Raw genomic sequence first — 23,301 nt, 5'->3', positions numbered from 1 at the left:
GACGCGACGGGCTTCCGAGCGGGCAACCCGAGAACCGGGGGAGTGGGGCAGGGGGAGAAGGGCAGGCGGAGGAGGGGGAGTGGGGCAGGGGGAGAAGGACAGGCGGAGGAGGGGAGAGGGGGGTGAGATGGGGGTGAGACAGGGGAGTGGGGGGGATCCCAGATGGGGGGGTTGGGTGATGAGGTGGGGAAGTGGGGGGGGGTCCCAGCCGGGGGGGGGGAGGTGGGGGGAGAGGGGAGGAGACGGGGGGGGGGGGGGGGGGCCGGGCGGGGGGGGGGGGGGGGCCTCGGGGGGCGGCGCTTTTTTTTTCTGCTTGGGGCAGCAAAAAAGCTAGAGCCGGCCCTGCCCTGGTGAATACCGATCCAAACCCCTTGGATCTTAAAACAAGGAGAAATTAACCATCCCCCCTCCTCTCTCCCACCAACTCCTGGTGGATCAAGATCCAAGCCCCTTGGATCTAAAAACAAGGAAAAAATCAATCAGGTTCTTAAAAAGAAGGCATTAAGTTAAAGAAACAGGTAAAAATCATCTCTGTAAAATCAGGAGGTAAAATAACTTTACAGGGTAATCAAACTTAAAGAGCCCAGAGGAATCCCCTCTAGCCTTAGGTTCAAAGTTACAGCAAACAGAGATAAACACTCTAGCAAAAAGGTACATTTACAAGTTGAGAAAACAAAGATAAAAACTAACACGCCTTGCCTGGCTGTTTACTTACAAGTTGGAAATATGAGAGACTTGTTCAGAAAGATTTGGAGAACCTGGATTGATCTCTGGTCCCTCTCAGTCCCAAGAGCGAACAACCCCCAAAACAAAGAGCACAAACAAAAGCCTTCCCCCCACCAAGATTTGAAAGTATCTTGTCCCCTTATTGGTCCTTTGGGTCAGGTGTCAGCCAGGTTACCTGAGCTTCTTAACCCTTTACAGGTAAAAGGATTTTGGAGTCTCTGACCAGGAAGGATTTTATAGTACTGTACACAGGGGGGCTGTTACCCTTCCCTTTATAGTTATGACACAGGCAAAATCAGTAAGAAAGAAATTCAATGTCAAGTCCCTTGGAAGATATAGTGACTCAGGAGAAACTTCAGCAGTGTCTCCAAGAGAAGTTTGCCGCTATACCCACAGCTGATGATAATGAAAATTTCTGGAGGGGATTAAAAAATCTCTTGGCATGTGCTGGGTCCATTGGCTATGTCACCTGCCGTCACTGGGATTGGTTTGATGAAAATGATGCTGAGATTCAGGGCCTGCTTGACCAGAAAAGAAAAGCTCATCGCATGTGGCAAAATGACATATCACACCAGCAGAAGAAAGAGTCATACAAGCAATTTAAGGCTGAAGCCCAAAAGAAAATCTGTGACATCAAAAATAAGTGGTGGTGAGAAAAGGCCCAGGAGATTGAGCTTTATTCTGAAAAACGTGACATGAGGAGTTTCTTTCAGGCAATAAGGGAAATTTATGGCCCATGCTCCAATGGACACCACTCCGAGCCCAAGATGGGTCAACGTATTTTAAGGACAGCAAAGCCATCAAAGCCAGATGGAAGAAGCATTTTGAGTTACTCCTGAACCATGAGTCAACTGTCTCCAATGCCACTATCGAATCTATACTTTAAAGACATGAAAGAGAATCTCTTGCTGACCTCCCCACCCTTGAAGAAGTAACATGAGCCATTATGCAAACTAAGAACAACAAGGCAGCAGGGCCAGATGGCATACCAGCTGAAGTCTACAAGTTTTCTTCATATCTGGTATAATGAGAAGATTCCAGAAGACTTGAGAAACGCTAACATTGTTACAATCTTTAAGAAAGGAGATAAGTTGGAGTCGAGGCATTGCCTTGCTATCTACAGCAGGGAAAATTCTTGCGTGTATCCTCTTAAACCAATTATTTCCCCTTGCTGAGGAAATATTGCCGGAATCTCAGTGTGGTTTTAGACCATCCCGGGGGACAACTGACACGATCTTCGTTGCACGCCAAATCCAGGAAAAATCTCAGGAGCAAAATCAGGACCTGTATCTGGCTTTCATCGATTTAACAAAGGCCTTTGACCCTGTCAATCACGAAGCCCTGTGGAAGGTGCTGGCCAAATTTGGCTGCCCTCCAAAATTTATTAAGGTCCTAAGGCTTCTCCATGATCAGATGACTGCCACAGTTCTCTATAATGGCCTTGAGATGGAACCTTTGGTCATCAAAACTGGGGTTAAGCAAGGATGCATTGTTGCCCCAACCCTGTCTTCCATCTCTTTAGCAGTCATTTTGGTCCTCGTTAAAGATCACCTCCCCAATGGAGTTGACATTCAATATAGAATGGATGGGCAGCTCTTTAATCTTTGACATCTCCGCTCAAAGTCTAAAGTCTTCAGGGCGTCCATTACTGATCTTCAGTACGCTGATGATTGTGTCATCTTCGCGCACACTGAAAATGATCTTCAGTCCGTACTGGATTTTCTTGCAAAAGCTTACTGAAGCCTAGGACTCTCACTCAATATTGAGAAGACTAAAGTGCTCTATCAACCCGCTTCAGGCCTTGCACATGACCCACCACAAATCACCATTGAGGGTCAGACTTTGGACACAGTTGAGCACTTTTGCTACTTCGGTAGCCAACTTTCTCAAAATGCAAAAATCAACCAGCACAGGATCCAATGCGCAAGTGTTTCCTTTGGGAAATTCGCTCTGACGTATTTTCACGGACCATGACCTACAGCAGGACGCCAAGATTCAGGTCTATAAGACAATTGTTGTTCCTACACTCCTCTATGGATGTAAAACTTGGTTGACCTATCGACAGCACCTCAAGAGTTTGGAAAGGTACCACCAATGATGCCTCCAGAAGGTCCTTCGTGTCAAGTGGCAAGATCCCACACTAACACCAGCATCTTTGCTGAAGCCAATGTCACCAACATCGAAGCAATGATCCTCATGCACCAACTCCACTGGGCTGGACATTGTGTGCGGATGCCAGACTCTCGCCTCCCAAAACAAGTCCTCTACTCTCAGCTCACCCATGGTCAGAGATCCCATGGTGGTCAGAGGAAATGCTACAAAGACACACTGAAAGCGTATTCTAAGAAAACTAATGTGGACATCACAAGCTGGGAAGGGCAAGCCACCAACCGACTCCAATGGCGCCACAACCTCCATCAGGCAATGGCCCCACATTCTCCATCAGGCAATGGCCCACTTTGAGGAGAAGAGCCTTGCCCTTGAAGCTGAAAATAGAGAGAGGACGAAGGAAAAAGAAATAACTTTCTCCCAGCAGGCCGCTGGCCTACCACAAAATGTCTGTACCTACTGCGGGCGGATTTGCAGTTCCAGGATCGGACTCCTGAGTCATCTCAAGACCCATATGTAAATCCGTGGTAGAGATCATCCTTGAATCAAGGGATCGCCAATCAATCAATTCAGTTCAACGTTGTTTAAGTGATTATAACACTTCCCTACTTCACCGGGGTCTTATGTGGATAAAGTAACTTAGTGAACAGCTCAGATATTTCAGTGATGGGGACCCACAAGCAGACAGACTCGTAATTCAAGCTCAGCATGGACTTTTTGTTGGTTTCCCTAGTGCAGCATTTTCTGGACTGGTTCTTCCCTAGCTGCCTGCATCTCTAGTAGTGTGTTTATCACTCTTGTGTTACACAGTCCAGTGTTCACTGTGTTGTGTGGGCATTGAACTGTATGATCATCACATTATCTTCTGTTTGCTTTAGGTCTTTTTTGTTGTCTAAACACAGGCTTTTCTTCTCCCACTGATCTGGCAAAGAATCTCTTTCAATCTCCACTTCATCTCATTTTTATAAGGTGGCCAATTCTATGCTGTCCCCTTAAAGTTGCTCAGTGCACGAGTGTCTCATGGTATTTTAATGCTTTTATTCTCTATTTACCTCTATTTACCTTTCAAAATCTTTTAAATAATGTTGGTTAACGCTGCCAACAGTTGTGTCTACGGAGAGTGGAAGATGGTATCAATCCAACAAAGCACTTAAGCGTGTGAATAATCCAGTTGAGTGAAGTTTTCAAAATTACTTAAAAAACAGAGCCACAAAGGTTTTTAGAATCCAAACTTCCATTGAATTCAGTGGAAATTAGGAGCCTAAATACCTTTGCAGATCTGGGTATGTGACTTGGGAGCACATAACCCATTGAAAATCAACTTCAATGCACTACTCAAATTAAGTGTTCCAGTGTTTTGCTGGATCAGTGCCTAAGTGGCTTAAATATATTGGCTTCTTTCTAGGCCTTCTTACTGTCTTTTAAACAGAATTCTTCTTCCTCAATTGGCAATCAGGTAGTTCTTTAATTGAATTAACACTATCACAGTTTACACTCTTGCTCATAAATATAAATAACCTTTAGCTGAAAGAATCAATTGGCATCCATTTTATGATGTTTTTATACATTTTCTTCTGCTTTCAGCCTTCCAATACCAGCACCCATATACCTGATGTGTTACCATTTGTTTAGGTTGCATCTATTAGTGTTTGAAACAATGGCATGAGAATCCAGAACTGGGAAGGCATCTTTATGTAAGCAAAACTGCCAAGTATAACGTTTTGAAACAAAAGCTGGCCACGGACTGTTGGAGTAGCACTGGCAGAAAATTGGTAGGTCTTACATACTTTCCATCAATGTCAGGAGCAGTGACATTTCTCATTAAACAATGGTACGAGTCAACGATCCAAATTTTGCAGGTAAGTAACAGACTACATTACCTGTGAAATATAGTATTGGTTACTTTTAATACCCAAGCATTGGATTAATGGATATTAAACTCATGGCATAGCTAAGTTTAACAGGTAGCTTTGTTGTATATACATCAAATGGAAAAGCTTTTTTGTCAATATTGTTTAACTCCTTATATTGCTTACACTGGTTAATCCATTAGCTTCACCTAAAGTACAATCAACAATTTACATTTATATAGTGCCTTTCTTCCTTAAAGACTTTGCAAGCCAAACAAACTACATTGCCCCCTAACACCATAGCTGGACACTGATTTTTTTTAACTGCTTTGGAGAGGAGACTACCATCTATTGATTGAAACACCAGCATTGCTTCCTGTAACATCTAGGTTTTCTTTGGAGGTCTCCTATCCTCAGAACAATCAGTCTTAGTTTATGAAAGTAAATGAGATCAAATTGCTGTAGGAGTTCAGTAATGTGATCAATTAGTTAATCTACTATTCACTGCTGGAGGACTAAATTGTAATGGAGATTAGGAATCAAAAGAACCTTGGAAAGCACAAACTTGTCCACAGTGGGTATTTGTCCACATTACCAAATAGCCCCTGACTTAAGCCAGTGAAGTAACCTGTGTGCTCAGGAAAGATCCCAGGACTGGGAATGAAATACATTGGCAACAGGGGTCTGATCCCACCCTTATTAGTGTGGGGGGAAGGGAGAGGACTTACAAGTCTAGGCAGGGCCGGTGCAAGGATATTTTGTGGCCCTAGGCGAAACTTCCACCTTGCCCCCCTCCTTCCTCTTCCTTCCCCCCCGGAGCATCGCTTATTATAAACTTTCAAAATGAATACTGCATAATGTGGCATTGTTCATTAGAATTAATACACGTTCAGCTTGAAAATGTATTAATTTCATTATTTAGTCTACATATTTAATGAAAATAAATGGCCTTGGATCTCCTGCACGTGGCTAGAGTCCCTCCTGCCTCCCTTTCCCCCTCCTCCCCCCATGGATCTGGAAAGGGCTGTTTTGGGAATCAGAGCACAGACCTGGGAGTCGGGATCTGGCTTCTATTCTCCACCCTGGCATCAACTCACTGGATGACTTCAGGCAAGTTACTTCCCCATTCTGGGCTTCAGCGCCCTCCAGCACTAAGGCGTGAAATGGTTCCTTGCTCCTGGGCTGGAAAGTGCAATGCAGGCAGGAGGTGTGTCTGAAGGCCTCTCTTCCCCACAGGTGTAAGGCGAGGACAGAGTTCCAGCCTCCGTCATGACTGTCCTGGTTGCTTTACTCTGCCCCACGCCAATTGCTGCTGAAACCCCTTACTCAAGAGTGCTAAGCACCTGCGGTTCCCCCGATGTCTGTGGGAACTCCAGGGTTCTCAGTACTTCTGAAACTCAGGTCAATTTATTTTGAATGCTGGGCCAGGACTGAGCCTGCAAAGGCAGGTCCATATATACCCCTCAATCCACAGTCGATCTCCCATCAATAACAATACAAGCAACCAGGAGAATGATGAGAGGCAGTTGGCCCAGTGCTGGGAGTGGGGAGGATATGGCCCTAATGTGGTCACTAAACTTCTACCTAGTAAAGTTACTGGTGCATCTGCTGTCATTCAGTGGGAGAACAAAAATCTCTTGGGTGCTGCAGCCTGCCCAGGATTCAGCTGCACTTAACCTGAGTTGCTCGCACACTTGCAGTGGTTGTGCACCACGCAACTGGTCACCCATGTTACATGAAATCTGGCTCTGAAGGTGTCGTAATTAGACTTAACAGTTACTGCCACATTTCCTAGAGCTGTTGTCCCAGGCTGGCTGCAGACTCAGGCGGACAGAACTGGGTCAGCTAGACACCCATCACCTTTGGAAGATTTTCCTTGTAGCCATAAGGGCTCGAGACAGCCGTGTTTCTTCACTGAAAACTTGCAGTGAGCTGCCCCTGAATCCCAGATTAATACCTTGTGTGGCAGGTGCAGAGCTCAGGGCTTGAAGGCCTCTGGTCTAATGGTCTGAGCCAGCGCAGAACTAGGAGCCTCGATCTCCTGTGTTCAAAGCAGGACTCCGACGATGACTCCCCGGGTGACCTTGGGCAAGTCACAGCTCTGTTCTCTGCCTCAGTTTCCCCCCAAATGGGGCTCTATTTACCTGCCCCACAGGGCTGCAGGGACGGATGGGGATGAAGCCTTGGAAGGTGGCACATGCTGAGGACAGTTATACTTTTGCAGCTCTTTAACCCTGTAGCCTCTGGCAGGGCCATGATCCACCCCCGCAGGTGGACCGGTGGCCACGGTCTCCTCTTCCTTTTCCCCATCCCCACCCCCCTTCTGCCACTGCATTGCTGTCAATAGGGCCAGCTGCAGGCGGGCTGATGTCACCCGTTCCGATCTGTAGCCGGTAGCCCTTGGGCAGCAGCCGCTGCTGCGGCAGGGGGTCCGGGACGGTCAGAGCCAGAGGGAGCGGCCTAGGGAGCAATGCAGCAGCCCGGGGGCTCAGGGAGGAGGCGGCTCTGGGCTGGCAGTGGGGGCGTGGGCAGGCAGTGATGTAGGGCATGGCGGAGGGAGGCGGCGGGGCCCGCGGTTGCAGAGGACGCCCGCAGAGGTAGGTGCTAACGGGGCTGCGAGCCGTCCATCCCCCCGTCAGGAGCAACAGTGTAAAAAAAAAATTTGGGGCATCACTTTTTGGAACCCCCAAATCTTGGCGCCCTAGGCGGCCGCCTAGTTCGCCTAGTGGTTACACTGGCCCTGAGTCTAGGAGGATCTGTCAAGGAGTTCCCAATGTTCATGGAAGGTGAGCACTTCGAAGTAGTGTAAGTGGGGTCCCCACTTCTGTCTTTTGCTTGGTGGCCCTTCCAAACATTGTCCTACCCACTCCTGGTTGGGAGAGGTATTGGTATGGCAGTCTGGCCCTGGCTGCACCCTGTGATGTTATCTACTCACATTTAGAAGTGTGACCACTCATAAAAACCGAAGGGGGAGCTTTTCAAAGGTGCAAAGGGCAGCTAGGCATCATCAGGAGTTGGGCTCTTCTCTGTACTTGAGGCCTTTGAAAAACTTCCCTTCAGAAAAGAAGTTTAATGTAAATAAACTGCTGCAAAATGTTTACTAGAAAAAGACTGTCCCGGAAGAGCAAAAATCCCTCCCCTGTTCTTTTAATGTAGCTGAATGTAGAATTCACTTAGGGCCGGGACCAAAGCTTATTGCTGTCAAAGGAAAGATTCCTATTAATTTAAATGGGCTTTGGATCAGGTCCTTGGGGATGTTCTGTATAAAATACACTATGTCACAAAGAAACTGATTGGCTCACAGAACATTATTTGCTTGATGTCTAGTTGGCAGCCGGTATCAAGCAGAGTGCCCCAGGGGTCGGTCCCTCTAAGCTGCGCAGCCGCGCACCTGCCTATTAAGCGCCACACAGGGTCTCAGGCCTGCGGCGGGGAGAGATGCCCCTCCCTGCCAACCCCAGCATGGACTTGCCCCAGACTTGCCGTGGCTGGGGGAGAGGAGCCTCTTCCTCAGCCCGACCCAGCCCTGCTGGAGATGCTGCAGCCAGGGAGAGGCACCTCTCCCCCGGCCCCGAGCTGCTGCAGCGAGAGAGAGCTGGGTGGAGTCCTCTTTCCCCACCGCAACCCCAGGGCAGCCTGCACCTCAAACTCCTCATCCCTGGCCCCACCCCTTAGCCTGCCCCCCCCCCCCCCGCACCCCAACCCTCTGCCCCAGCCCTGAGTCCCCTTCTCAACCCCAAACCCCTTATCCCCGGCCCCACCCCAGAGCCCGCACCCCACACACACCCCAACCCTCTGCCCCAACCCTGAGCCCCCACCCACACCCAATCCCCTCATCCCAGGCCCCACCCCAGAGCTCACTCCCCCAGCACCCCAAACCTTTGCCCCAACCCTGAGCCCCCTCTTGCACCCTGAACCCCTCATCCTCAGCCCCACCCTAGAGCCTGCACCCCCACCCAGAGCCCTCATCCCCCCACATCCCAACCCTCTGTACCAGTCCTGAGCCCCCTCCCACACTCCGAACCCCTTGGCCCCACCCCCACCACATGAATTTTGTTATGTGCACCAATATGAAGGTGATGTGTCACACATTACCTCCATATTGGTGCACATAACAAAATTCATTCCGCACATGGATGTAAAAGATTAGAGAGAACCCTGGTCCTGCGGCCGGTTTAGTTCAACATCTTCATTAATGATCTGGATGATGCCATGGATTGCACCCTCAGCAAGTTCGCAGATGACACTAAGCTGGGGGGAGAGGTAGATACACTGGAGGGTAGGGATAGGATACAGAGTGACCTAAACAAATTGGAGGATTGGCCAAAAGAAATCTGATGAGGTTCAACAAGAACATGTGCAGAGTCCTGCACTTAGGACAAAGAATCCCATGCACTGCTACAGGCTGGGGACCGACTGGCTAAGCAGCACTTCTGCAGAAAAGGACCTGGGATTACAGTGGACAAGAAGCTGGATCTGAGTCAGCAGTTTGCCCTTGTTGCCAAAAAGGCTAACGACATATTGGGCTGTGTTAGTAAGAGCATTGCCAACAGATCGAAGGAAGTGATTATTCCCCTCTATTTGGCACTGGTGAGGCCACATCTGGAGTATTGCATCCAGTTTTGGGCCCCACACTACAGAAGAGAGAGTCCAGTGGAGGGCAACGAAAATGATTAGGGGGCTGGGGCACATGACTTATGAGCAGAGGCTGAGGGAACTGGGCTTATTTAGTCTGCAGAAGAGAAGAGTGAGGGGGAATTTGATAACATCCTTCAACCACCTAAAGGGGGTTCCAAAGAGGATGGAGCTCAGCTGTTCTCAGTGGTGGCAGATGACAGAACAAGGAGCAATGGTCTCAAGTTGCAGTGGGGGAGGTTTAGGTTGGATATTAGGAAAAACTATTTCACTAGGAAGATGGTGAAGCACTGGAATGAGTTACCTAGGGAGGTGGTGAAATCTCCATCCTTAGAGGTTTTTAAGGCCCGCCCTCACAAAACCCTGGCTGGGATGATTTAGCTGGTGTTGGTCCTGCTTTGAGCAGGGGGTTGGACTAGATGACCTCCTGAGGGTTCTTCCAACCCTAATCGTCTATGATTCTATGATAAATTAACTCAAACTCCAAAATAATCAGTAGTGAGTTTATATTCTAAGTAAATTAAGAAAGCTTAGGTGAAATGTGGATTTCTATGCAAGGAAATAAATTGTTATTTACCTTAATTTCTGCCCATGCCCTCAAAGATGAGGATATTTGTAGGGAATTATTAATATTTATAGCCTATTAAAATAAATGTACATAATAACTGTGCACGATCCTGGCCTCTTTACCCAGGTAAAACTCCAGCTGAAATCAATGGGACTCTTCCCCGAGTACAGAGGAAAGGATCAGACTTTGTATTTTAAAATCTGTATCAACCGTGATAATTTAAAACTTTAATTACAGACGCAGTGACAGATTATCTATGAAGCATCTTTCTCCTATCCAGTATTTCATCATGAACCTCGCCAGTAGTCTATGCAGCTAGTGAATAAGTACAGTTGCCAGAAAGTATTTCATTGTCTATGTGTTAGGTTTCATCTGTTTTGTTGTGTGTAACTAATTACCTTCTTGAGGGTTAGTGGCAACAAAAATTAAATTCAAGTGAAAGCCAGAGTCAAATCAGAAACGTATAAGGCTTATCTTGCTCATCCCTCCTGAAAATGAAAGTGCCAGGGCACAGTCTAATATTTTAGCAACTGCATTAATGTGCATGTAAGTGGGTGAGAAAGCTTTTGCTCTGAAAAGAATTTCACACTTTAGTGGAGAAAAATTTTAACTAGTCTAGGGCTGCATTTATTGGATTTTTAAATTAATTTCTGTGACATAGGCATGCCACAAAAGCCCCAATGATGAATTTTGCTAATGTCAACATTATTTTGGGAAAGAATTTTAAAATAGTGCCTATAATTCATGAGAATAGAGACCTCTGGGAATTTACCGCATCATCTTATTTTGCCCTTTTCTTGTTTTCACTCACAACTGCACTTCCCAAACCAGTCTAGTTTCTTTTAATTTTAAAATGCATCTGGATTTTTCTTCAGCAGAGCAGTGAATGGGAAGTGGGATGCAAACCTGACATGGAACTGTATCAAACAGAGCCAATTTAGAGCAGTGGGTAAACACCAGACTGTAACTAACTCAAAACAGCATAGGAAAAAAACAATCTATCTTGTCTTCCCAGAGGACTATGGTCTATAGCCGAGCTGTTCTCCTTGTTTAACATTAAAATGTAAGAGCCAAATCCTCAAGTCCTAATGCAGAACTTGGTCCTAGGCAAACAATCCTGTGCATGGGGAAGTTTCTCTCATCTTGTGCATTTTTTTCCCATGATCCAAAGGCGATAACTGTTAAGGGCCAGAGACAAAAGCGAGAAGAACCCATTTAACTTGGACAGCAGCTTAAATCAGATTAAAAGAACTGGAAGATCATAAACTTAAAAAAAAACAGGCTGTACCAGAGAGTATTCAAGAGGATTCAAGGCATCATAAAGAGCAACCTCCCAATTATCCTTAAGAAAGAGCTTTAAAGTCTGTCCAACCACTGATCATGAGCTCTAGCTCTGAGACTGGGTCCCTCACTCACAAATCCAAGCCTCACTCGCCAACTTCAAGAAAGGCCTTTGGTTGGTAAAAATGGATGTTGTATTAGGTGATAAGAAGCAAACAAGGGGTCAGACCAATCTGACAGTATGACCTGGCTGATTGGGAGACAATCGGTTGGATGCTCAGTAGTATTCAAGGGTGTGCCTCCACCGATTTCAGCTGAATGACTCTAGCTGAAACTCTGACCCTTAATTAGCAACACGAAGTGGTGAAAAAGGTGGGTAGAGTCTCATGCTGGACGTTGGAGACAGAAGGGTCCAAGAGCACGTGACAAAATACAAGATGAGCAATAACAATGCACTCGCATGTTCAAAAGACCTAGGCGAAAAAGCTCAGGGGACATCTTAGTGGGAATTTACTTACATAGGCTGCTGCTCTTGCTTCAGTGTGAAATGAGTGGATAGTTTTCTTGTTGAGATAAAGTAAAGCCCATGGGGCTGGAGGGACATCACAGACCATGGCGGTCGTGAGCTTGATTTAAATAATAACAGGCAAGTTTAAGATCACGTAGAGATGAAAGCTAACAATAGTTGACAGACTTTTATCTGGAAAAGTCAAAATGACCATAAAGAACAACTTGGGGCAATAATTTTGTATTCTGCCACTCCTGGAGAACTTGAAATCCAGTAACCTTTCATCTTAAGTCAAAAACCCTGTACAGTACCTGGAGCCATAACCCTCAAAATTTACTCTGACAATTTGGACGATGGGACGTGAACAAAGAAATGTTTCCTCCCAAATTTTAGCCTTGCAGTGAACTCTACCTACTGTATGTGCAACTTGATTAAGCTGCCTGATACAACAAGCTTTGCAGTCACTTCACTGAATTTTTCAAAGCACAGGAGAACGGTTCTATTTCTTTTGACAATTAGGAGTAAATCTCCAGACCCGCTTGTTCAGGATACAGGGGAAAGGAATTGATATTGGCTGCTTATGAATCTTCAGGTCAGCTATGGTAGAGTCAACACATTTCTGCATTAACCTTACTTCTGCACAGTGCTTCTGTCCTTGGCAACACATAATTAAGACAGGCATGAAAATCATTCTCAATGTATCAAAAGGAAATTATTCTCCAGTTAATGACAGCAACAGTTACCCATACAAGCAAGCTACACTGCTTACAAAAGGAAGGACATGGGGCTCTATCTTAACCAACAATAATGGCTTTTCCAGCTAAATTCGTAAGGAATAACTTTTCAAATGAGAATCTGCATTACACACTGCTCTGCAGATATAATCATATCCACAAATCTCCTTCATTTGCCTTTAATAACCAGACAAGCAATAAGACTGAGCTGAAATCTTTTGATCACAACATATCTTTCCACTGAAATATTTTTTTTAAATGGAAAACAAAAGCTGTAGAGTGGGGGGAAAAATTGTATCACTCTGTTAAGTGAGACTGTCAAACAGAATTATCCATGAGCGCATTTGTGAAACTTATCTTTAATTGACTGTGCAGTGGAGTTTTCAGAAATAAAAGCTTGGGTTGAACATGGCTAGCTGGCTTCTTCCTGAAAGTGATGCAAAACCTCATTTTAGCATATGTCAGAGGGATTCGGAGGGTGAGGTAACATATTTGATATCTTTCCACGCTTTTGCGATCAAGGTACCAAGGATTTCATAGATTCCAAGGTCAGAAGGGATCATGGTGATCATCTAACCTGATCTCCTCTAGATCACAGACCATAGAAGTTCCCCAAAATTATTCCTAGAGCAGATCTCTTAGAAAAACATACAGTCTTGATTCTAAAATGGTCAGCGATGGAAAAATCCACCTTGATCCTTGGTAAACTGTTCCCATGGTTAATTATATGTTACACCTTTCTCTGCTAGATTTACTTATGGACTGGAATCAGGTCACCCCTGAATGTTTCTGTTAAGCTAAATAGATTGAGCTCCTTGAGTCAGGCACTGTATGGCAGGTTTTCTAATCCTTTAATCAATCTCATGGCTTTTCTCCGAACCCTCCCCAATTTATCAACATCCTTCTTGAATGGTGGGCACCAGAACTGGACACAGGATTCCAGCAGCCATCACTCCAGTGCCAAATCAGAAGTAAAATAAGTTCTCTGCTCACACTTGAGAGTCCCCTGTTTATGCACCCAAGGATTACATTAGCCCTTTCGGCACAGCATTGCATGGGGAGCTCATGTTCAGCTGATTATCCGTCCCAACCGCCAAACCTTTTCAGAGTCCCTGGTTCCCAGGATACAGTTCCCCAAGATGAGAGGTCATCTATCGAGGTGGCCAATAGAAACAATAATGCCAAAGAGGAATGACTGAGTCTGCTCATCAGGTTTCCTATAATAACAAAGAGGTGACATGGACAGACAGATAACTAGTGAGCCTTAATCTCCCATATTTCTTCCCCACCATCCTCCCTTGCCTCAGAAACCCATCATCCTTAATAGACCTGGCCTCTTGATCTTAAATGGCTTGGGGTGAGTATAATAATTGTACTTAGCTCTAACAAAGCACTTTTCACCAGTAGATCTCAAAGTGCTTTGCAAAGGAGGTCAGGATCATTATCCCCATTCCACACAGGGGGAAGCTGAAGCATAGGGAGATGAAGTGATTTGCCCAAAGTCACCAGCAGACCAGTAGCAGAGAGGGCTCTTCAGGGTACAGCCTGCAGGCTGACTCCTCTAACTTGTTTCTTGAAGATCCCTCTGCAGGGGAGGGATGATCAGCCTGCAGCCTGCATTCTGAGGGGAACAGATGAGCAGGAAGTAGAAGGTCACTGGGCTTCCACAGTAGACAAGGTGCAGAGACGAACTTGGGCCTGTGGGGGGGACAGAGTAGCTCTGGGGAGGGATCGGGTGGGGAAACTGACTGGTCTCATTCTGATGCTGATCGCTTTCACTGGGTTTGTTTGAAGATCACTTGAACTTTCATTTCTGGGAAGCTTAAACCTGGAAGCGAACACCCATCTGGAGTAAACCACAGAAAGGAACCTGAGTGCTGAAACCAATAGGTACATGTCTAGTCAGAGCTTATTGGAGTACAAGGATTTATCCTTGGACAGTAAACACTTCAGGGACTCAACAGGCCAAATATAGAGGTATACGATGATGCAAACTACATTGTGATCGCGTGTGTAAGTGATTCTCACTGGACCTAAGGGAACCTAAATTACACTCACACACACATTGAGACCTCAGAAGGTTTTCCACGTAGCTTTGTTTTCTGCTACAGCCTTCTCTTAGACTCCTTGGTACATGAGCTATGAGCACAAAACACAGACTTAGTGGGTCACATTCAGAGATGCTGTCTCAAACTGATTAAAAAAATAGTAATTATTTTTCTAGGAAATATAAACAAATGTTATCTTTGTCAAAATTTCACATAAAAAATCTGGGGTTTTTTTTAACGAAAAACGGAAACTACCGGTAATTTTTTTTGTTTTTCAACAACAATTTTGGTAAAAAAAAAAAAAGGGGGGGGGAGGAAGGGTTGGTAAAAGTTTTGCGTTTCCAAATTCCATTTTTGGTAACAATTTTCAGGTTTTGGTGAAAAAAATCTACCAAAACCTTTTACCGAAAAAAAAAATATATATATTTTTTAGTTTTGGAGGCGGGGTTTGGAGGAGGAGGTGTCAAAAGACGAGAAAGAAGCGCATCAATTTGACCAAAAGCCACAATGAAAACATTTCAGACAACTCGAGAGATGTGTAGGGAGTGAAAGTTACACATTGATAAGAAGATACGGACACGAGCAGCAGGGAGTCTGAGAGTATTACTGGGCCTATAGATCTTACTGAGTATAAGCTGGTGTAATTCAAAGGTGAAGTGAGCTGGAAGACAGTGTAAGTTACACCTGCTTAGGCTCACCTCTGAATTTCTCGCAATGTTTGACTAAAGAGAATGTCTCAAGGGGTGAGATATGGCCAGGATAGACTGAGTGCCACTGTAAATGCTACTTAGATAAGTACTAGCAGAAACAAATGGAAACAAATAATACTATAGAAAAGACCGGAATTACACTTAGCCGAAGGTTAAGGCTCCGTTCCCTTCTGTTCTCCAGTGAACGCATACAGCTACAAAGTGGGCTTTACAAAAATGAGGATCTGATTGGCTGATTCTGACTCTATGGTGTAATGCCACCCTAAAAATGCCCATAGGCAGAACTCACAAGGCTCCCCGCTTTGTGTGCTATTGTTATTGCAGTGGTGATATTATGGCACAAGTGGTGCACTGGGCATCTGTCAATGGAAAATAAATGCTTGCACTACAAACACTGACCAGTGGCAAATAATAACTTACATCACCCAGGGCCCAACCCTGCTTTCACCAAAACCAATGGGAGTTCTGCTACTGACTTCAATGAGAACAAGAGCAGCCTATTGACCTTAGACAAACATTGACCCCTGTCATCTCAATCTAGAGCCAACTGCTGCTCCCTTTACTCATGCAAATAGTGCAACTGACTTCAAGTGAGACTAAGTGTGGGAGCAAGGTACGTAGGAATTAGCCCTTGGAGAGCTGGAATTCTCACCTTGACTGATCCTCACTTATTTTAGGGCCCATCCTACAAACCCTTGCTCGGGTGAACAGTCCCATTGACTTCAATGAGATGACTCATGTGAGTCCTTGAGTTGCATTGATGGAAGTTGCTAACTAAAGCACACACACAATGAGAAGGAACAAACATCAACCTTTGCCAGGCACGGTAGTTTCTGGGCTGCGTGTAGGTAATAAAAAAATCTTTATAGTATTTTGCTGTTATCTCTTCTTTAAAGCTAATACAGTGCATTCTTACCATTTTTGCAGACAGGACAACACTGTTCTGGTTCATAGACTGGGTTGACACATTCAGGAACTGCGCAGTCTGCTACAACACAGTGAACTTCATTGCTGGGCTCACAGCGACACCATTCACATGGAGAGGGCTAGGAACAAATCTAAAATTAGCCCATTTCCTCTTGCAGCTCAAACGTTTGTAACATTTATATGTTGCCATAAGACAAAACATCTGAGTTTAATACGACTTCACTGCATTCATTCATCATGTGCAACACAAATTAGCCTGTAGGACAAAATTGTAAAGTCTGAAATATTTGTAAAAATGCTAAGGAGAATGCTCAGATATATATCTGTTTTAAGGACCATGCTTGTACTTTGTCCATTGTCACACTTACCTCTGTATTATAAAAGGACCCAGACCAGGCCAGTAGTACTAAAACAAGTCATAGAATCATAGACTTTAAGGTCAGAAGGGACCATTATGATCATCTAGTCTGACCTCCTGCACAACGCAGACCACAGAATCTCACCCCCCATCCACTCCTGTATCAAACCTGTGTCTGAGCCATTGAAGTCCTCAAATCATGGTTTAAAGACTTCAAGGTGCAGAGAATCTTCTAGCAAGTGACCCATGCCCTACGCTGCAGAGGAAGGCGAAACCCCTCCACGGCTTCTGCCAATCTGCCCTGGAGGAAAATTCCTTCCTGACTCCAAATACGGCGATCAGCTAAACCCTGATCATGTGAGCAAGACTCACCAGCCAGACATCCAGGAAAGAATTCTCTGTCACCAGTCTGGCTTTGGTTTGAAGGCACATGAGTGCATGTCACAGATCATGTTCCTTTGCTCATCTGTTGTCTTCTTGTGAGCATGTCTGGTGTTAAGAGTTATTAGCAGGGTTCTAGTAAATCTCAGCCTCGTGGCTGCTCTCGGGAAGGGGGCAGAGGGACTGCATGATGTTCAAATGCACATTCATGTCATATGCAAACTCACGGTTGCAAGCCAGCCCAATGCCCTGCGTGTGTTGCTGCCGGATCAGCTGGTTCAGAAGCTGGACACTTCACAGTGTTGCAGCCGCAGGTTAGAGCGGATACGTTTTTTAAAATCAACAAGAATTTCTGTTGCTTTTCTTGTGGGTCAGGGATTGTATTTTTGTTCTGTGTTTTCCCAGTGCCTAGCGCAAGAGGGCCCTGATTGGGTCCCCCAAAGCACCACCACAATATAAATAATAAATAATAATAAATAATTAATTTTCTAGCCCCACCCTCAAGAAGGTATTTCAGCATATGCCCAAGAAGAAGCTCTGAATAATCCCACTGAAGTCAATGAGTTATGTAGGAACCAACTGAACTGGTTACATTTTAAGACTGTCAGTCTAAAGGGTGTGCCTTGAACATGGAAGAGAGAGTTGTCTTCATCTCACTTATCTTCCCTTTTAATAGGGAGCTGAAACATTAAAAAAAATAAAAAATAGAAAAGTCACTGTTTTGGGTCTCTAAAACAATAAGTGTGTGCACTCATGTGAGATAGACACACACACACATACAGAAAAGGAGGGCAATTGGAGAATTAGTGTGTGGCAGGCTGGTGTGTGAAATCTCCAGCAATCTAGCGTGCTGCGCACCAAGTGTCCGTGTGGAGCATGCTGCTGCCCACTCAGAAATCCATAGTGCACTTTGATCTACGCTAGTTTGAAACTTCCAGTGTGCGGGAGCAGGGGCCACGCAACCAGTTCGTGTGCCGCACACTTGGCATGCTGTTGTTACACCCCAGCATGCCACGCACTAGTGCTCCATCCAGCTATGCCCTTAGATAGACTGGAGAGAGGGAGTGGGACGAACGGTGGGGAAGAGAAATAAAAGTGACTGATCAGCGCATGTGAAAACCAAATCACTAGGAAATCATTTTATTCAGTTACCTGTCAGACACTGAATTCAGGCCTCTTCTGAAACAGCTGATCCCCTCACTAGCAGCTAAACTAATGGGTGGAGGGTACTGGTGCATACTCTTCCTTCCATCACATAAGGAGAAAGCTGCAATAATGCCATTGAATTCAATGGAATTCCTCCAAATTAAATGAGAGCAGAATGCGGATGAAATGTTTCAGATCGTGGTGATGTCTCTCGCTCACTCGTACAAGACATACAGAACACCCTGAGTTCTGGTCTTGGCAGGTAAAAAGCTTTTCTGTTCACCTCCAAGGGGCTCCATATGTCTTGAATCAAATTATTTATGCCCAGGGAATTCATTTCCACCCTAAAATGGACTAATTAAAGCATCCCTCGCTTTGTCTGAACGTCTGCAGCCTGTAATCCCCATCAACTCTCATTACTAGTGGCTCTGGCAAATTAGATCAAATCAGCACATCCTGAGTTAGGGAAACAGTCTGTGGAGGTGGAAATCCTCTGTCTAATTATCTTCCCTCATTCCATTCTGCTTTGATTTCTATCTGCAGTACCAGGAAGCTAAATTCCTTTTACCGGCTTTTCTTATTCAAGTCTATTTAATAACAATAAAAACAACACAGAAGAAACCCGAACTACTTGCTCGGGGATCAATAAGAAAATTACTGTCTTGTTTTTCCCCAATTTAACCAATAGTTATATGGAATAGTCCAGCTAGATCTTATGCTATATTGAGACCTTCATTAACACATCCTTGAGAATTTCTCCCTGCCACAAAGTTACATTGGTTTCTGTGATGCTGAGCTGCTAGCATTGCAAGCTATTCTACTGCATATGCCTGAGATTGAAGCACATCAGCAGATGTAGAAGATGCCGCTAAATGACTCTACACTGAGTAAATGAGACATGACATGTATATCTTTTGCTTCTGTGTTGTTAGTGTTACCTGAAAATGACACTGTAATCAAATGTGATGTTATTTGACACTGGAAGCAGCTGTTGGGATGGGAGAACTTTACACAGTTATAAGATGGAAAGAACTCTTCAACTTTTCAGAGAATGAACGTTCTGCAGAAGAAAAGAGGATATTTGATGTATGTCACCTCCTCTTTGAATCTCTCTACCAGCTTCCTATTCCCTACCATATCAAGTTCAACCTACTTGTTCTTGCCTTCACACCCATCCTTAACCTTGCCCCTTTATACTCATTAGTCTCTTATTGCAACACTCACACATCCCCTCCCTCCACCAGTGATGCCAAGCTTGCTGACCCACTTCTACAAATGCCTCAGAGCTTTCTTCCACATCTTCCCTTATACACGGAACACCCTTCCGGAGCTGATCTGCAAAGCCTCTCCCGTCTTGTGTAGGATCTGATCCAAAGCACAGTGAAATCAATAGGATTCTTTTTAATGACATCAATGGGCTTTGGCTTAGAGCCTAAGGGTATGTCTTCACTACCCGCCGGATCGGCGGGTAGCAATCGATCCCCGAACGCGCTCCCCGTCGACTCCGGAACTCCACCAGAGCAAGAGGCAGAAGCGGAGTCGACAGGGGAGCCGCAGTCATCGATCCCGGGCCATGAGGACGGGAGGTAAGTCAATCTAAGATACGTCGACTTCAGCTACGCTATTCTCATAGCTGAAGTTGCGTATTTTAGATCGATTCCCCTCCCCCCCAGTGTAGACCAGCCCTTAAATTCCTCCTGGAGACACACTTCTTCTGGGATGACTACAGGAAACTAGCTGACTGAGTAGTCGTTATTTATCTCATGAATGAACTGCTCTTCTATACAGGGAGATGAGTCAAGTGTTGGGAGGAAAGGCACTGAAACTGAAGCTGGGAATTAGTGCAGGAATTGGGATTCACATGAGGCACCTCCAGGTCTTTTTCTGACTTCTCTATCCAGCCCATCTGTCCTTATTTTCCTCCAGGCATCAGCTGCTCTTCTATTGACCCTTCTGAAGTTCTCTTCCAGATGCTGCTGCTTTGTTTGCTTTTTATTCCTATGCAAATATCATACATGGTGAGCGCTCTCTATAGTGTGCAGTGCGTAACTTGGCCAATTTTCAGCAGCACCAGGGTTGGGATTTAAAGGTATGTCACTTTGGCACCTTGGTAAACAGTTTGTAAATTGATATTCTCCTGTCCTTATTGAAAACCAGTGATGGGGATGTTTGCTAATGCCTGACATACAAAAAGAGCGTTCAGTCATGTTACTTGCTTTTAGACTGTGCAAGTCGCCTAACTAGAATCTTTTAGAGCTGATATTTTACAAAAAACTCTGAGGAGATCAATGAATTCAGACTAGTAAAGGGTTATGGATGGTACAAGATTTTGGGCAAGATTTTTGACACTATCCTTCTGAACAAGAACAATGTCTTATAAGAGGGAAGCTGAGAAGGGTATCTAGAGGAAAGCAGCCCTGGGGAAAGGCAGAGGGAGCTGGGGAGCTCCAGCGTAGCAAAGCCCCAGGCTGCAGGCTGAGGTAAGGGCCCACAAAAGGATACTAGGGCTGCAGAGGGGCAGCCTGGAATAGGCAGAGGCAGCTGGTCCAACCCCCCTTGCCGATGATGAGTGGTTTACAGACTGCGTCTGCCCCAGGGAGCGGGGGCTAAATGGAGACTGGCAGTAGACACTGAGGTAAGGTGGGGATAGGTAAGGTGGGGGTTCCCCTGGGAGGGGAGACCCAGAACGAGGGGGTGCTGCAATGGGCAGAATCCCTGGGCAAAGGGCACTGGGGTCTGGGAGGGACACGGGCAGGCGAGACACCAGCCTGCAGAGGGCGCTCTGGGCTGGAAGGAGCTAATTCCCTGGACGACCAGCAGGAGGCGCCACGCCGGTGAGTCGTTGCCCTGCCACAAGGCCATACACAGAAAAATCATAGTTCAACTGTCACCTTCTTTCTAGATCCCTCCAGCACAGGCTAGAAGATGTCAGTCTCTTGTCTCAGCAAGTGGGGGACATCTACAGCCAGTAAAGTTCACTTTTTAGAAAAGAAAATTAAAAATGGGGATAGAGAATACATTTTATAGGCAAGGGAGGACATAAGGATAAATCTGACAGATGTTATAAACCATACCAAGAAGACAACAAAGAGAAAGAAGAAATAATGATTCAACAAGAAAAAATAATGATCCTTCCCCAACATGATGATGATGATGATGATGATTATATTTATTTCGTTTGCGGGGGAATGTGGAAAACTATTGGGATTCAAATTCCAATATCCCAGTTCAACTCTCTAGATTTGGATGTGGGTTGGGCATGTTCCCCAGATCTCATCTGGATGCAGTCAAAGATGGTGGCAAAACTGTGAGAATCATTGATCTCAAAAGACTGGACATTTCTGTCTAAACCATGCCAGAAGAATTTGCAACAGCTCGGCATTGCTGAATCTGAACCCAAACTCTAGCCTTAGACTGGCCTGGTCCCTGAACTCTAGACTAAATCTAATCTAGATATCACCATCACTTCTTTGGTCACTGACTAGCCGCTTAAGCTCTATGCCTGTTCCCCAAAACTATGTTGAATACTTGTCTTTACCATGTAGGTTTGCTCTTCAATTGTCTATCACTGGGTATTAAAAATTCTTGCTAAAGCATGGAGCAAGTATCTGTACAATAAATATTACATAGTGGCCTCCCTTAAAAGTTCTTCAGTTGCCTTAGATGAGTAGCTTTCTGTCTCTGTCTATTTGTCAATCAATCTTAGGTACTTCTAAGCAAACATGGTTAGAGTGGTAGACAGGCAGTTATCTAAGACCACTGAAGAACTTTCAAGGTGACGAATGATATTTTTTCTTTACTTGTTTGTTCTGTCCTTCAGAGAGAATTTTCTCTATTTTTTGCCCCTGTTAAGACTGTCACAGTTAACTGGGAGACTAGCTGCGCCTCTGGGCCTGCCTGGTCTCTCTGAGACCAGCCCCTCTCAAGTCTCAGGCCTCTACCCAGGACCTGTCTGTCAGTGTGGAATCATATGATTCTCCCAGTCTCAGACCAGGCCGAGGGCTGCAGTCCCCTGGGATCAACTGTGGTTACCTCAGCAGGTTTGAGCTGGGGTCAGTTCATTTCCCGCAGGGCAATGACAATGGTAACTGGTAACCCAACAGCCCTCTTAAAGCCACATATAATTGATTTAGCACAAAAGCATTTCAGAGACAACAGATCTCAAAAAGAATAAGCCAGTCTATATGCAGGCCTGCCTCTCCCCAAGGCTTACATTTCCCTGGACATGGAGAAATACCAGCTCTTTCGGAGTCAGACTCCTCTCCAGAGCCTTCCTCTTTGTCAGCTGTCCCCAGATAATCCCTAACTATTCACCTCCGCCCCTCCCCGCCACTCCTTTCCTGAGAAAGGCTTTTTAACTGTTTGTCATAATTTTGATCTCTGGGCTGCCACCCTGGCAAAACAAGGCTTCCATCTTCATTGGAGACAAGATACAAGATCCTCAAAGCTAAGAGCTTCTCCCATTGTCCTGTAATGGTCCCCTAAGGGTTTGTTTACAGATTGCTAATCTGGATTCACTGTTTTGCTTCCTTGCTTGTTTCTCCCACAGGTCCTGATTAAATTAGATCAAAACATTCATAGAGGGAAAGTCTTACAACCCAATATACAATAACTTCCCCTCACTGACCAGGTTGCATACATTTCAGTATTCTCAGATTGTTTCCGAGCAGTTCCTTGTTGTGGTGTTTAGATGCTGCTTGTGATTATTAGAACTGGGAATACTGGCTGCTGGGAGTCTGAAAGGACAGGAAACAGGAAGGACGGGGGAGGAGTTGAGGAGGCTGAGTGAGAGTTACAGAGAGTGCAGCAGCAGCTTGGTAAAGAGGTTTCGACTGTAAAAATAAAGTCCGGTTGAAGTTGTTACTACCTTGCCTGGTTGATACAACACTTGTCCACCACAAATACTTAATAGTAAACGATTGGAGAGCAATGCAAACTTTACAAAAGTTAGTTCACAGATATTTTCAAGGGGGCTGGTAGGAAGGTTGCATACCAAGTTGTTTCATCATCTAATTCAAGTTATAGTTGTCATGTAGTGAAACCATCAACGGTTTCTTCCAGCTCTGTTGAAGGCAATGTGAGTCTTCCCATTGACACCAATGGATCTAAGGTCAGGACCACGATGCATCTCACAGTGAAATACATGCATGCAAGTTTATGGAAAGGGCTGGATAAAAGCAGGAATCTGATTGGTTGATGAAAATTCCACATGGTTTGGAACAAATAGAGAAATGAGCACAGTGAGGCCTATGTTAAAGACACAATTCCCCAAGGATACATCCACACCTGTCACAACTGCAGAGTTAATTCCACTATTTTT

At 45.2% G+C, this 23,301-nt stretch overlaps 1 protein-coding gene across 2 annotated transcripts in view; it reads right to left on the bottom strand.

Annotated features, from left to right (window-relative positions):
* Positions 1–23,301, bottom strand: part of VWC2L (von Willebrand factor C domain containing 2 like) — a 151,756-nt gene that overhangs the window by 102,969 nt on the left and 25,486 nt on the right. For both annotated transcript variants that reach the window (XM_034786390.1, XM_034786389.1), the window contains exon 3: positions 16,086–16,215. In XM_034786390.1, the coding sequence (XP_034642281.1) occupies positions 16,086–16,215 (130 nt within the window). The remainder of the gene's footprint in view (positions 1–16,085; positions 16,216–23,301) is intronic.

The sequence above is a fragment of the Trachemys scripta genome, chromosome 11, assembly GCF_013100865.1.
Source record: "Trachemys scripta elegans isolate TJP31775 chromosome 11, CAS_Tse_1.0, whole genome shotgun sequence".
Lineage (NCBI taxonomy): Eukaryota > Metazoa > Chordata > Testudines > Emydidae > Trachemys > Trachemys scripta.
This window is presented reverse-complemented; position numbering and strand designations above follow the sequence as displayed.